Genomic DNA, 15235 nt, shown 5'->3' with positions numbered 1-15235 from the left:
TATTATTATTTTTTTGCCCTTTTAGATTTGCTACACCACAGTCAACCCAGAGTGGGAGGAAGCTTTTACTTTCTTTATCCCAGATCCTCGTGCTCAGGACATAAACGTTCAGGTAAGAGCGATTTTCTTTTGTCGTGAATGTTTTGTAAAGTCTGCGTGCTGCTGCCTTTCTTGGTCAGGATTCTTTTTGTAAAGAACATTTTAATCTCGGTAGGAATTTCCAGGCAAAATAAAGGTTGTTAAATAAATAAAAATTGGATATGAAGCAAATGTAGTCTGACATCAGTGGATTGGTCATGATCGTAATTTGGTCTTCTTTTGTCAGGTGAAGGATGCTGACCGCGTGCAGACGTTGGGCAGTTTGACCATCCCTCTCTCCCGCGTACTGGAAACTTCCCATCTTTCTCTAGACCAGTGGTTCCAGTTGGAAAACGCAGGATCTGCGAGTCGCATCTACATCAACGCAGTTCTCAGGGTGAATAGTTGGGCTGCTTGTTGTTTATCCTGCTCTATATTCTACAAAATGTCAATCCTCACTCTTGACATTTTGTGGCGTCTCTCTGTTTCACCTTTTTTCTCCCTGCGCAACACAGGTCTTGTGGTTAGACGAGGATCGTATTTCAGCTGAGGTCTCTTCTAATTTGGCAGCTGGACTTTCGAAACAGTTGGCCCATCAGTCCTCCCCTCATCCCAGCTTTGCTACCGAGGTAATGAAATACAATGCAATTGAATATCATTTCCCAAGCGAACAAAACAGCTTATGTCGTGTTTGTCTTCAGGGACTGCTTCGAATTCACCTCCTGGCAGGTCAGAATCTTGTTCCCAAAGACAACCTGATGGGTGGAATGGTGAAAGGCAAGAGCGACCCGTACGTCAAGCTCAACATCGGAGGCGAAACATTCACAAGTCAAGTTATAAAAGGCAATCTGAACCCAACCTGGAATGAGATGTATGAGGTAAATGTCTGTTAACTAAGGTTGGCCTGATTAGGATTTTTTTTGTTCCGTGTGTCTCAATCCTCTACTTGAAAACGGTAGACTTATATACAGGAGAACAACACGTAATGTTTCATTAGCTTTACAGGTTCCACGTTTAATATTGTGGATGTGCTCCACTTAGCAGTTATGTTCAGCCGCAGAAGTCTGATTTGGACATCCATACTGTCAACTAGTGTCCATTTAAAAGAGTAATTGAAGTTTGCATGAAGCAATAATTTTCATGTTGATTTTTTTTTTTTCTGTGTAGGTTATTCTGACCCAGCTCCCTGGTCAGGAGCTGCATGTGGAGGTGTTTGACAAAGACATGAATATGAAAGATGACTTCATGGGAAGGTAACATTCAGTGATATTGCTTGCTAATAAGATTTTAAATGATCCCTTTTTAATAATCAATTTTATGATTTGCAGGCTGAAGATAAGTCTAAAGGATATCACCGACTCTCAGTACATGGACCAGGTGGGAGTTTAGTTGGAATTTAGAAAGTCGAAATTAAAAGCAAAAGCACGACAGTTCATCCATATTCTTATCTCCAGATGTATTATGTACTTTAGTAAAAAAACGAAGCATGTGATTTCTTACATGTCCACATGAAGGAGTTTGTTCCAAACAGACCCCTTTGTTCCCATATTGAAGTGTTTTGTCTCTGTTCATCAGTGGTACACTCTCAGTGATGTGAAGACTGGTCGAGTTCACCTGGTCCTGGAATGGGTTCCAACTTCTTCAGAACCAGATGGGTTGGACCAGGTTAACATGTTCTCTGTTCTCAGTTAAAAATCACTTCATTACATCTTTTTTTTTTTGTTAAGTAATAATGTAATAATATTTTCTGTGGCTTCAGGTCCTGCAGTTCTACTCCAGACAATCCTACCAAAACAAAACAGTGCCTTCAGCCGGTCTCCTGTTTGTGTATGTCGAACAAGCAGACGGCTTACCGGTGAGTCACTTAGCAATGTTTTGGTGAATAAATTGGTTAAATAGAGAATCATTATTTTTCTCTGTCTGTAGGTGAAGAAAAGTGGAAAGGATCCAAAAGTGGGAGTGGAGTTAAGTCTTGGAGATATGTCACGCAAAACTACAGTAAGATCAAAATCCCCAATTATAAATATCCCTAATTTGGCTTGGTTGGTTGGTTTGGCTCATTGCTTTATTTGTTGGTCATTTCCTGCTGATTCTTTCCATCTCTTTTGAAGGTGTGTGATCGTACAACCTCACCTAAATGGAACGAGGCGTTCTGCTTCCCTGTCCGTGATCCAAGACAGGAAATTCTTGTCCTTAAGGTGAGAAGTGAGACACACAGCTGGGCAGAGAGTTTTCTGATAGATTAGTACTTCTAAGCTACCATGCGACATTATGAATTGTCTTCATTTAGCTCTCTCACAGCTGGACCCTTCCTATTGGCTCTCTGATTGTCCCTGTCAGAGAGTTGTTGGCTGAACCAGACCTGGTCTTGGATCAGTGGTTCCATTTGGATGGAGCCTCACCTGAGAGCCAAATCCTGTTAAGAACTGAACTCAAGGTAGGATAGTCTGAATTTGTTTTGTCTAAATCTTTTGGGGGTTTTTTCCACCTCTCTGTCTTTAATTAATTTTCCGTTTTGCGGTGGCAGCTAATGCTCCTATCATACTGTTGCCCACCTAACTTGCATTTCTGTGGCGTGGTCTGATGCTCAAGCATAAAGTAAAATGGCACTACAAGAATAGAAAATACGTAGTACTGCCCCTTTAAATATGAAATGAGTGAAAAAACAAGAAGTAACATTACAGCAAAAGTGTCTTACCCCATCCTGACACACTACAACACAGACATGGTGAATGCTATCTCAACACACTGGTTTCATTAATAGCAACATGCATGCATACTTCAAATAAGTCATAAAGCTCGATGTTTCCCAAGATGCACTTCATTTCTTCATGTTTAGAACTACTAGATGTGTGTTTTTCAGCTTACATGACGTGATATTGAACAGCACAGCAGAGTTGAGAAAATAATTTCTCAGGGTTTTAAAGGACTGTTTTTGAGCTCTTGCTTCTTCGGTTGAGAAATGTTTGTTTTTCTTTTGGGGCTCCAGTAAACCTAATTAGCAAAATATTTTTACTCAACCTAATTACAGATGTTGGTTCCTACCAAGTGTCCCCTTGCTACTGAAAAGACTAAAGTCTCTGTAGCGTCAGACCCCACTCCAGCGAAGCACCAGCCAGAGACAGACACAATCCTCAGGTGAAATAATTCAGAAAAGTTTATTTTTCCACTTATTTTACTTAAGTGCCTCTTGAGTTTGATTCAACTTTGCTGCTTCTTTGTTATTTAGCTCAGCTTCAGTGGATACCCCTCCTGTGGAAACTGTTGTTCCCTCACTGCCTTTGGATGAGGAGGTTCATGAAGTAAAGGAAACTGCAGCCGATGTGAAGGAAGATAAAGTGGAAGAATCGCCGAGCCCGGCTGTAACGCAACCCCCTCACACATCCCCAGACCTCACCTTTGCCAGTGAGGTAACGTGTATAAATAGAGCTCAGTAGCATGCAGTAGCTGCATTTAAAACAAAGGACACAGCAAGCTTTAATTTAATATAAATCAATACACAGCAATGTATGTCATTCATACAGGGACTCCTGAGACTCATCCTGTTGGAGGCTCAGAGTCTGGTTGCTAAAGATAACATTATGGGTGGCCTGAAGAAGGGCAAAAGCGATCCCTACGCAAAGATCAGCGTTGGTGAGGTCATGTTTAAAAGCGCTGTGGTGAAGGAGAATCTCAACCCGGTCTGGAATGAGATGTATGAGGTCTGTCTGAAACAGCAGTGCATGTTTTGACTTTACAGTGACCGTCACACGCTCACTCAAACTGCTGTGTGTGTCCTCAGGTGGTGCTGAGGCCTCAGTCAGGGCAGGAGGTGCAGGTGGAAATGTTTGATAAAGATATGGACAAAGACGACTTCTTGGGCAGGTGAGGCTGACGGGCTTGTCCGCATTTTTATGAAGCTCAGTGAACGTACGTTTGCTGAAAGTTACACAGAAAATAATATTAAAATCATAAAACATGTAGAAGATGAGAATTAAAGCAAAATAACAGAACTTAGAGTGTGATGTCTTAATAGCATTTTTTTCTTCTATTTATAGACTAACATTTCCTGGTTTGCCTGAAAGAAGTTACATTTGAAATAGAGTTGCACAACATATCGATTAGTAATCATCATCGGAGTCTCGCAAATGTAAAGGACTGATTTGATGCAATCATTGATAATTTCTGCTAATCTGATTACTAAGACTAGACTAATTACCCTCAATGGCTACACTGAACGTGTATTTTTAGTGGTTGAAATGATAAAGCCAACAGAGAATGGAATAGATGCCAAATAATCATAATTAACATCAATCAGTATGACTGGATTAATTATAATCCAATCATTTGGTTATCTTTTCTCTGCAAGAGTATCAGAATTACATATTTTATCTCACATATGTCTGACATTGTGTCCTAGCGTGAATAACTTCTCTTCTTTCGTGTTATTAAGAAGATGGCTTTGTTTTGTTTTTATATTATATGTGTTTATCTATATTATCACATTATACATTATGTTCTTCATTCTCAACAGGTTCAAAATAAGCGTTTCAGACATCATCCGCTCTCAGTTCATAGATCAGGTTGGTGTTTTTCTTCTTTGTACAGTGTTAATAAATCTTCCTGGATGCATTTATGGATGTAAATCAATGATTCTGTTTCAGTGGTACACCCTGAACGATGTGAAGTCCGGTCGTGTTCGTCTCATTCTGGAGTGGGTCCCAACAGTGTCCTGTAATGACAATCTTGAACAGGTTAATATAATATTTATTTATTAAAAAAATATATATTATTATAATACTATTTAATGTTTTTTTTTTAGTTCATTTAAGTACAGCTCCACTAGTGAGTGGACTAGAAATCAGAATGGCCTAATTTTCTCTTGATGAGCTCTGATTAATATTTGACAAGTTAGATACTGAAAATATTGCTTTCCTCTTCACTTAATCTGTCAAATAAAAATGTTTGCTATATTTGCAAACATTAACTGACAGCACATGCCTTGATGCATGATTTAGGGTTTCAGTAAAACATTTAATAAAAGAGAGGAACATACGCTTCCATGCCTAAACGAGGATAACATTGTAATTCCTTCGTATTCTGATGGATTCAAAACTGCTCCGTCTGCCAAGGAGCCTGCTTCACACTCTTCCCTTTTATGCTTTGGTCAAGACACGGCTGGTCAGACTTCAGAGAAAAGCTTCAAATGATTTTGTTATTGTATTGCGTCCCGAGTGCTGAGTCACTGTGATGCATTTCTATTTGATTTCAGGTGATGCAGCTGCAGTCTCTCCAGTCCTACCAGAACAAGGCTGTTCCCGCTGCAGCGCTGCTTTTTGTTTACATGGACAGAGCACACTCGTTGCCTGTGAGTCATAAAAATCTTCTTGGCAGGAACTACTGGTTAAGGAACGGTTTTGAGGTTTTTGTGTTCGATCTGAAGCCACAATTACTGAGAGGGAATACAAGCTCTTCTCATTTTGGGATGTGTGTTGCAGTTTAAGAAGAGCGGTAAGGAGCCCAAAGCTGGAGCTGAGCTCATATTTGGGAACACAACTCACAGAACCAAGGTATGAAACAACAAAGTCGTGGAATAATCTACAATGCACTATGACATGAATTTCTGTGCTGTGTGTGTTATATACTTTATCACTACTTTAGTCAAACTAAATCAGTTTTAGTAACCGAAGTACTACGTTTCATTCATGTCTTTATCAAAAATAGGGTTAAGGTTAGCAAAAGCTAAATAAAAGCCTATATTTTTCAACAAATAAAAGTAAGTTGCTTTACAAAAATAATGCCAGACTTGATAGGAGTTGGGTACAATTAGAGTAAAATTTCAAGTATATTTTGAGAACAACGAGTTTATGGAGTATTTTAGTCAACTCTCTGCCTTCGTCTCCACTTTTCTGTCTGAAGGTCTGCGATCGCTCCAGATCACCGCAGTGGAGTGAGGCGTTCCACTTCTCGGTTCATGACCCCAACCAAGAGATGCTCATAGTGAAGGTGGATGTCCTAAATGTTCCAAAACACTAATAAAGTTTCTCCCACTATCAAGTGAACGGTCAAAGATCTAAGTTGTGCTGCTAATGTGTGTCCCGTTATCAAAAGTTATCCAGTGCATGGGACCAGCCAATGGGATCGCTGGTGCTCCCTGTGAGGGAGCTGCTCTCTGAGCCTCAGCTGGTCCTGGACCAGTGGATGCATCTGGACGGAGCTTTACCTGAAAGTGAAATCCTCCTCAGGGCTGAGCTGAAGGTATGACAACATTTATACACGCCCTAGATCTGCTCCAGTCAACTTGCGTGGTAGAGACCAAGTGGATTTTTGTTGTTGGCAGATCCTTGACACACGGTTGACGGAAGTTCCTCAGACGTCTGCCGCTGCTTCAAAAGAAGAGGATGCCCCCGTTCCCACTGAAAAGACACTCAAGCCGGCTGAAGAGGAGAAAAAAAGCCCAAACTTGGCAACAAAGGAGTGAGTTATTCATATTTGCTTTGAAGAATTTTAAACTTTTACTGCTGAACTTTATAACGTAGTGAAAGTCAGAAATGTTGTAGTTCAACATTCATGTAGTTTTCCTGCAGATTGGCTTTTATATTTTCAACGGTTCAATGTGTTTTCAGCTCTCCTGTTGTAGTCCAGCCTGCACACCCTGAACCCACACATGACACATCCCATCCTCCTGCGGTAAGGCACACCACGGAAAAGGCAACAGTAACTGTGTCCTAAATGTTTACGCTGTTGTAACTGAAATCATTTTCTGTCAGCCGGTGGAGGAACCAGCGTATGCAGAGGAGCCTGCGGTTGAGTCACACTCGCAGGTTGACAGAGATGTGAAGCCACAGCCAGTCCAGAGTGAGGAGTGAGTTGAATTTGACTCACAAATATTTAGAGAAATATGAACAACAAGCAAAACACACTGGAACAACTAACGTGATTGTGTGTTTATCTGTGAGTGCAGGACAGGTTTAGGAGGTCTGGCTCAGGCCACAGTTACAGGCCTACCCACTGACCCAGCACCACCTGCAGGGGTCACAGGAATCCCCAAAGTGGCTCCAAGTCTCCCACCACACACAGTGCCGGGTCAGGACTTTGGAAAACAGGTGGGTTTGCTGATTATCTGAAGTGTGGAGTGACAGAATTAGCTTTCAACAGCTAACGCTTAATGCATGTTGATGTTTTTTTAAACAAAAACACAAACTTCCACTAGCTGCCAGAAATGTTGATGAATTCATGTCCGGTGAATATAAATAAAGTTGAAGAAAGGCCTTCATACATCTTTAACTGTCTATTTATAAATATAATCTTTAGCACGATGAAAAGACTCACCACCCAATTTGCCTAATGAATTTACACCAGGATTTTTCTAAGATGCTTTAGGTTGCAGTGTGTTGTGAATTGGTGCTCTACAAGGAAACTGAATTAAAGTGATAATAGTATAATTGTGAAACTCATTTGTCCTTTCAAATATCCTGCTGTACCATCTGTTGGAGCTGGTTTTCAGTCTTCTTCTCTTGTGCAGATATTATTGTGCCATGTTAGCTAGTAAAAACTCCAGACACCTAAAATAAGCATGAGCATTTAACAGGGGATTTGTTTGTAACAGTCGAGTAACCATCTTACGTCAGTGACTCCACTAGGGTAGATGAAGTTCAGATTTTTTTGTTTCTAATAATGAGCAACATTCTGCCTGTTTTAATAATTTATATCTTTCTCCTGTAGGGGGTGCTGAGGATCCACCTGCTGGAAGCCCAGAATCTCGTGGCAAAAGACAACCTAATGGGGGGCATGGTGAAGGGCAAGAGTGATCCTTACGTCAAAATCAATATCGGTGACATCGCTTTTAAAAGTCGTGTCATCAAAGAGAATCTAAACCCAACATGGAACGAAATGTATGAGGTGGGCAGTTTTGTGATTCAAATATTGCAACTTTTGCTTCCTCTTTTGTTGTTTTTCTGAAGATGTGCATCTCTGCTTATGTAAACAGGTGGTTTTGAGTGGCCGCAGCGATCAGGACATCAAGTTCGAAGCATTTGATAAGGATATAGATTCAGATGACTTCTTAGGAAGGTGTGTGGCATGTAAAGTTATAGAGAAATGACCAAAAGTATCCATATCTTTTGCACTTCTCCATATTGTGCACTTATATTGTTACAACACCAAGCTTCTATTTTGGCAGAATTTCTATGTTTGGATAATACAAAGTAGTACTTAGCTGAAGAGGGGAAGTTGTGCAGAACTTTAACTTACTTACAACATCCCAAGCTGAGCACTGTTCAGTCCATCATTAGAAACATTTTAAGAGTGGCACAACTGCAGCGCTACCGAGACATGAGTTTATCTCATCATCCTAACCTGATGAGATAAACAACCAAGAGGCCCATTATAACAGAGTGTCAAGTATTTTTTAGCAACTTTTCTTCCAGAATTTGTGGTTTTACAAACTATGGATTCAGGAGAGATGACTCCAAATGCACACCACAAGTTGTAGATTTTTATTTGTAAAATAGAAAAATGTATATCATTCTGCTTTTACTTCATAGTTACGCATCACTTTGTGTTCTATCACATAAAATATAAATAAAATGCATTGAAGTAAATGGTTGTAGCATTTCTAAATATGAGAAAGTAAAATCTTGCTAATCATATTTTTACAGATTCACCGTGAAGCTGAATGAGGTCATCAGATCTCAGTACACAGATCAGGTTAGTCAGTATCTCGTGATCCTGAGTCTCATCTTATGACTTCTGAACTTTGTGTTGTTACATTGCTTAATGGAGGGTGCTGGTCTGCCTGTTTGTCTCTGAATGTCTCTGCTGCAGTGGTTCACTCTGAAAGATGTGAAAACTGGACGAGTTCACCTGATTCTGGAATGGGTTCCTACTGCGTCAAACACAGCGAGACTAGAGCAGGTCGGCCCTCACCAATGGCTTTTTTAGAGATTAGTGCTGAAGAGCCGTGCCAACAACATACATGAATCTCTGTGGTTAATGTTTACAGGTACTGCAGCTTCAAACCCTGCAGTCCTACCAGAACAAAGCCGTTCCCTCTGCGGCTCTACTCTTTGTCTACGTAGAGGCGGCACACTCACTTCCAGTGAGTCAGCTGTTGTTGTTTTTTGTCATCACTGCTAGATAGATGCGATTTAATGTAAAACATAACATCAATCTGCCTTTCTGATGCAGTTTAAGAAGAGTGGAAAAGAACCCAAAGCAGGAGTTGAGCTTGTTCTGGGTGAAACAGCCTACAAAACTAAAGTGAGACTCCTAATACCTTCTACTCTCTCTGCTTGGAATAAGACATATTCATCCAATAACACGTGTTTGTCGTCATTCCTCAGCTGTGTGACCGGAGCTCCAGCCCTAAGTGGAACGAATCTTTCTACTTCATCATCCATGACCCTAAGCGTCAGATGCTTGTGGCTAAGGCAAGACGGTTTCTGTGTGTCTTGGTGTTGTGTAGTAAATAGGCTTACATTCAGCTGAAACTATCTTATCCCTCTCACTACATTGTAGTTGTCCAGCGGCTGGGACCAGCCAATGGGCTCGCTCGTGATCACAGTCAAAGAGCTGCTCGCGGCTCCACAGCTGGTCCTGGATCAGTGGTTTCATTTAGATGGAGCCTTACCCGACAGTCAGATCCTGCTGAGGGCTGAACTCAAGGTAAAATTATACGGGCATACTTCATCTGAATGCTTTTAGATATGACGATTACTACTGGTTGTCTCATTCTGACAGATTCTGAGCTCCAAGATGGTGGAAATGATTGGTTCAGGGTCGCTGCCCTGTGCTGCTCCTGCACCTGGAAATGGCCAGGTGAAGTTGTCTCTGTCATACACCTCAAAGGAGAGAAAGCTCGTTGTGATCGTCCATGCCTGCAGGTGTGTGCCGAAACACTGACAGTCATATTTTTATAATGTTTTTACACACAGGCCAGTTTTTTTAGAGGTTACAAGAGTTAAGCAACATGTTATAAACAAAAAAATGTACAAATCTCAATGATTTCAATTGGTCAGCCTCAGTTTGTGAATGAGAATGTGGACAAAAGAAATGAATAACATAGTGAAAGACACATTTTTCCTTTCTATATAAAAGCATCCAGTTACATTCTTTCCAGAAATTTAAAGCATATTCATTTAAAAACCAAAAAATATTAAAAATTGAGATCTAAAAAACAAATCCTTATTAAACATTTCTTAAAACTGGAATTGTCCAGTTTGGATGTTTGGCTATCAGTAAACATGCCCCAAACATTTTGTGATTGTTAAAAATTGTATTCATACAATAAGCCAGAACATGGGTGTGAGTCGGGACATCCCAAGTAAATAAGGGTTCTGTTTGTTGTTCCTTTGCACACAGAGGTCTGGTGTCCCAAAGTAAGGATGGTGTTGATAGCTACGTCTCCCTCATGCTGCTGCCTGACAAAAGTAAAGCCACTAAGAAAAAGACAGCCGTGAAGAAAAGAGACCTCAACCCGGAGTACAATGAAAGGTAAAAGCATTTTCTTTCTTTATTTTTGAAGCTGTTGTTGTTTCTTGACTGTTTCTTCGTGCTTTTTAATACTTGTTAAGGTTTGAGTATGACCTGCCTGAAGACGAGGCCAGATTCAGGCGCCTCAGTGTGTCGGTGAAGAACAACTCCGCCTCCTTCAGGAGCCGGGATGTTATTGGACAGGTCAGTGTGAAACTGCACCCACACACAGTTTTATCACCTTGTTTGTAGGGCAGCATAAGCTCAAGAGTTTACAGACAATGCTGTGTCAATTTTCCACAAAACATGGAAAAAACTACAAATAAAAACAGGAAGAATGTTCAGCATGCAGCCTGGCTCGGCACTTATTCTACATTTGATATGCGTGTAACACTGAAAATAACTAAACATATGAAGAATCGCCCCTTACAGCTGCTGATTTTTCCCGTTAGGTGCAGATTGAGTTGGCCCAGATTGACCTGAAGTCTGGAATCACTGACTGGTGAGCAGAGCCTGTTGAATGAAACCCAAACTCTGATTTGTGCTGTACAAAATCACATACAAGCTACAAATGATTTGTAGATCATCTCATGCTTGTATTTTTATGAAAATATCAACAATTTACTTTATGTTGTAGCCTAGATGTTTTGCTCATAGAGAAACTAAACTTGGTGGTAGATGATAGAAGATACTTTGTCTTCTATCATCATCCTCTGGATGATGTAAGAAGTTTGGTCTTTTTTTGCTTTTCATTAAATGTCTATTTTCATTGCAGGTTCACTTTGGCTGATGATGCTGAATAGCTGCCTTCCTCACCCACCTGGAGAGTTTAATGACTGAACTCTGCTGTTACGCTCACTGATGCCTTCTCTTTCCCACCACTGTTGCAGTTTCAACTGCATCCGCCCAGCTTATTGTGTTTGAATATGAGGTGTAAATGGACTGCACTGCAAATAGGTTCCTGCACCACAGATAAGATGACAAAGCAGTTAAGTAGAAGGAAAGTAATTAAGTTTAAAGATGGAGCTGAGAAAGTGGATGATGAAGAACCCTTTGAAGGACTTTTTGTTGTTTTTTTTTCTGGTGGATAAATGTAAAGTAGGAGAGTTTCCTGTTTGAAGGGCAAATATGTTTTATATGTATCCTTTAATCATTGTCTTGATGCCATTTCAGTATTCAAAACTTTATCTTAAAGGGGCAGTATTATGTAAAATCATGTTTTTTGAGCTTTACATCATGTTATAATGTTATACTCTCATCAAAAACATACCTGGAGTGTTGCCTCGATTCTTTCATGCATGTTTGAGAAATCCTTTAATCTCTCCTTCTGAGGCGCCTAACGCTTGGTCTAACCGAGCGCTGCCTTGACCACAAGGGTCTTCCTCAGAGCTGCAGTCTCCAAGGTGAGCCTTCACCTCATACACTGACTCACCCACTGAGTTCCTTCAGACTAGCAACAGCAGTAATTCGTGAACTCCTGGTGGAACTGCACATCAGCTGAGCTCATTACATGAGCTTCTGCTTCTCAGTGCAATTGTGGTGAATATATATATATATATATATATATAAGATAACACTTATTTGGTTTGAGCTATAAAATGGCACATTGTTCCTGGAACATATACATAATTCTGCTCCTTTAAGACAAATTTAAACTAGAAATTATAATCATGTTACTGCACTTTGCCATCTGTCTTGACTGATTATTTTTCTACACTTGTTTTTTTTTTTTTACAGTTTAGCATGTTTGCTTCACATGCTTTCTTTTTATAAGTTTGTTTGTATATTTGAAGTTATTTCAGACCAGATTGAATCCTGTTTGCTGAAATATGGTAAAAAAATAAAAATAAATTTGTTTTGCAGCTTCACATATGCGTTTGAATTCAGAAGGGTTGATGATTGATTGATGAAAAATATGTTTCTATACATTTATGAAAGGAAATAAGAACTTGTCTACAAATTGAAGATTATGTGAGAGAAAATAGAAACATATAGTACTTTATAGTCCGCAAAGGTAAAATTAAATATTAAAAAGAAAAATAACAAAATCTTTAGCTACTTTTCATTTTTGATCAAATTTAAAAATTCATCATAAAAAATATTGTATTTTTTTCTAATAGGAAAATAATTACATATTACTTTGCATTTCATTTTCATTCAGTTGAATTAATATTTAACAAACTGAACAAAGAATCCATATTGTACCACATATATTGAACAAAGAATCATTTATTCCTAATACAAGTTAATTAAATGTCACTTCTTACTGCACGGAAGAGAAATACTGTTTGAGTTTGATAGTATATGTAAGAGAGTTTGCAGGTTGTGGATCATGGGCCTCTCATACGTAATATTTGCGCAGACTTGGAGTGACGCTGTTTCTGACATGCAGCTGCTTTCACTTTCATTTACAAAGAAGAGTTGTTTGCAGCGAACAAGCGAAGGTAAGCTCGTCACAACGTTTAATTGGTGTTTATTTGTTGTATGAACGCTTAAACTCCGAGAGCTCTCAGAAAATAACATCGTCCATCCATCCATCCATTTTCTAACACCCTGTCCCTAGGGGTCGAGCGGGTTGATCGTGCCTATCTCCAGCGAACTTGTCAGGCCATAGGCGGGGTTCACCCTGGGCGGTGACAGACCGCAATGTCTGTCGCAGAAAATAACATCGTGTTAAATCAATCACTTAAATCTTATTTGTATAGCACATTTAAGAAGCAAGGCATTTCAAAGTGCTTTACATCATAAAAACACAAAGCTATGCAACATAGAATCAACAATCGAAACATTACATTAAGTCGAGTGCCATTAATCGAATGCTTCAAAGACGACTCCAAGCAGGTGGGTTTTTAGTCTAGATTTAAAGGTACTAAGTGTTTCATCAGTTTTGCAGTTTTCTGGAAATTCGTTCCAGATTTGTGGTGCATAGAAGCATAATGCTGATCCTATTCGTTTGGTTCTGGTTCTGGGGATGCAGAGCAGACCAGAACCAGAGGCCTAAGAGGTGTAGGAGGTTGATACAACAGGAGATCTTTAATGTATCGTGATGCTAAGCTGTTCAGTGATTTATAAACTAACAACGGTATTTAAAAGTCTGTTCTCTGAGTGTAGGGACTTTAGAACTGGAGTGATGTGCTTTATCTTACCAGTTTTAGTGAGAGAATGCGAGCAGCTAATTGTTGTGCTAACAAACTTCTACAATCGAAAGTGAAGCGTAGCGGAAACCTGTCAGTCTTGTTTTCCTGCATAGTTAGATGTTGGCTAACAGGTTCGTTTTGTTTTCAAGGAAGAAAGAAGATAATCAAAATGTGGAGTTACCAAGAAGAATCTGAAGCCATGGAGTTTGAAAACATGGATATGTGTACCTATTCTTCTCAGGTTCGTTAAAGACATTTAATATGCCTGGTTTTAAATTCTATCTTCCCAAGTGAAAAAATAGTGTACTAAGTATGTTAAATTTTAACATAATTAAGCATACTTTTAGTAGGACTAATCATGAGTATATTTCGAGTATACTTAGAATTAGTATACTTAAAACGTGACTTTTTTGAAATACTAATTTGGTGCTTAGTGTATTTAAGTAGTACTTAAGCACTATTTAAAGTGTGCTAAGCATACTTCAATGTACTTTTTTGGGACAAACTTAAGTAGTACTTACTGTACTTTAAGTGTACTTATTTTTATGTACCAAAAACGTGCTTGGTTAGTATATTTTGAGTGTACTATTTTAGTGATTGAATTAGATTCAACATATACTTTGATTGTATTTTAAGTATATTGTAAATACATATTTAATATATTAGTAGTGTGATTACAGTATGCTACAATTACACTTTTGGTTTATTATAATTGCTAATGAAGTACACTTTTTTGTTACTTAATGTCTTATTATTCTTTTTTGCCACTTTATACATTACATGCTTCATACACACTACAGTACTGCAAACATATCAGGTTACCAGAACACAGAAGGATCCATTAAAACACACTTCACAGGTGAAACAAATTACATTGTGCTTTCAATATATTACCATTTTGGTAAGACTTTATTTGAAGGGATGTGCATAAGACTGACTTGACACTGTCATAAACATAAAACCTTTCATCCAACTTTTAAAGCAACTTCTCATTAAAATTGTCATTATTTACTGAATGACACTTCATGACACTGTTGTTCCTAACATGAGTTATGTCATGTTTCTGACAGTATCATATCAGTCTTATGCACACCCTGTCAAATAAAGTCTTACCCACATTTTTTCCAAGAGCCAATATACTATACCGCCTCATGTTGCTTTGACTGCTCGGTTTCTCTGTCGATGTCTATATATGTGTACATGTGCTGCACAGATGTAATCACAAGCAAAATGGCACATTATTTTGTGCAATTGATTTATTTTATTAGTATTTAAACAATTGTTTTTTGTTTAAATTCCACCTATTGTACAACTTGTCAATGCATTCAAAGTTTACAGACAACATGGTTATGAAAATTAGCACAATAAAACAATAGGTGCACTTTTGAGGAAATGTGAAAACTGTTTCACCAAAGACAAGAGTATTGTTTTAATACAATGTCACAGTATTCTAGCATTACTGCAGACAAACTGAAATTTCTCCTTCCTAAGAACAGAGAGGATCAACGACAGAACATTCCCATTCGCTGGACTGCTGCACTTTACAGAAACCTACAAAAAAGAAAAAT

At 38.9% G+C, this 15235-nt stretch overlaps 1 protein-coding gene across 1 annotated transcript in view; it reads left to right on the top strand.

The window, feature by feature from the left end:
- The window catches only part of LOC103147625 (extended synaptotagmin-1-like), a 19730-nt gene extending 7949 nt beyond the window's left edge, over positions 1-11781 (top strand). Inside the window, exons 15-52 of the mRNA XM_007566063.2 lie at positions 26-112; positions 326-475; positions 594-707; positions 780-956; positions 1246-1331; positions 1407-1455; positions 1654-1743; positions 1838-1933; positions 2005-2076; positions 2190-2276; positions 2369-2515; positions 3110-3216; positions 3308-3488; positions 3603-3779; positions 3860-3942; positions 4592-4640; positions 4722-4811; positions 5330-5425; positions 5556-5627; positions 5977-6063; positions 6169-6315; positions 6398-6534; positions 6684-6747; positions 6828-6922; positions 7022-7163; positions 7783-7959; positions 8048-8130; positions 8718-8766; positions 8884-8973; positions 9062-9157; positions 9247-9318; positions 9402-9488; positions 9577-9723; positions 9799-9941; positions 10420-10551; positions 10632-10734; positions 10983-11032; positions 11306-11781. Coding sequence (XP_007566125.1) covers positions 26-112; positions 326-475; positions 594-707; positions 780-956; positions 1246-1331; positions 1407-1455; positions 1654-1743; positions 1838-1933; positions 2005-2076; positions 2190-2276; positions 2369-2515; positions 3110-3216; positions 3308-3488; positions 3603-3779; positions 3860-3942; positions 4592-4640; positions 4722-4811; positions 5330-5425; positions 5556-5627; positions 5977-6063; positions 6169-6315; positions 6398-6534; positions 6684-6747; positions 6828-6922; positions 7022-7163; positions 7783-7959; positions 8048-8130; positions 8718-8766; positions 8884-8973; positions 9062-9157; positions 9247-9318; positions 9402-9488; positions 9577-9723; positions 9799-9941; positions 10420-10551; positions 10632-10734; positions 10983-11032; positions 11306-11333 — 3939 coding nt within the window. The 3' untranslated portion in view covers positions 11334-11781. The remainder of the gene's footprint in view (positions 1-25; positions 113-325; positions 476-593; positions 708-779; positions 957-1245; positions 1332-1406; positions 1456-1653; positions 1744-1837; positions 1934-2004; positions 2077-2189; positions 2277-2368; positions 2516-3109; positions 3217-3307; positions 3489-3602; positions 3780-3859; positions 3943-4591; positions 4641-4721; positions 4812-5329; positions 5426-5555; positions 5628-5976; positions 6064-6168; positions 6316-6397; positions 6535-6683; positions 6748-6827; positions 6923-7021; positions 7164-7782; positions 7960-8047; positions 8131-8717; positions 8767-8883; positions 8974-9061; positions 9158-9246; positions 9319-9401; positions 9489-9576; positions 9724-9798; positions 9942-10419; positions 10552-10631; positions 10735-10982; positions 11033-11305) is intronic.
- The last annotated feature ends 3454 nt before the right edge of the window (positions 11782-15235 follow it).

The sequence above is a fragment of the Poecilia formosa genome, unplaced genomic scaffold (assembly GCF_000485575.1).
Source record: "Poecilia formosa unplaced genomic scaffold, Poecilia_formosa-5.1.2 Scaffold186, whole genome shotgun sequence".
NCBI lineage: Eukaryota > Metazoa > Chordata > Actinopteri > Cyprinodontiformes > Poeciliidae > Poecilia > Poecilia formosa.
This window is presented reverse-complemented; position numbering and strand designations above follow the sequence as displayed.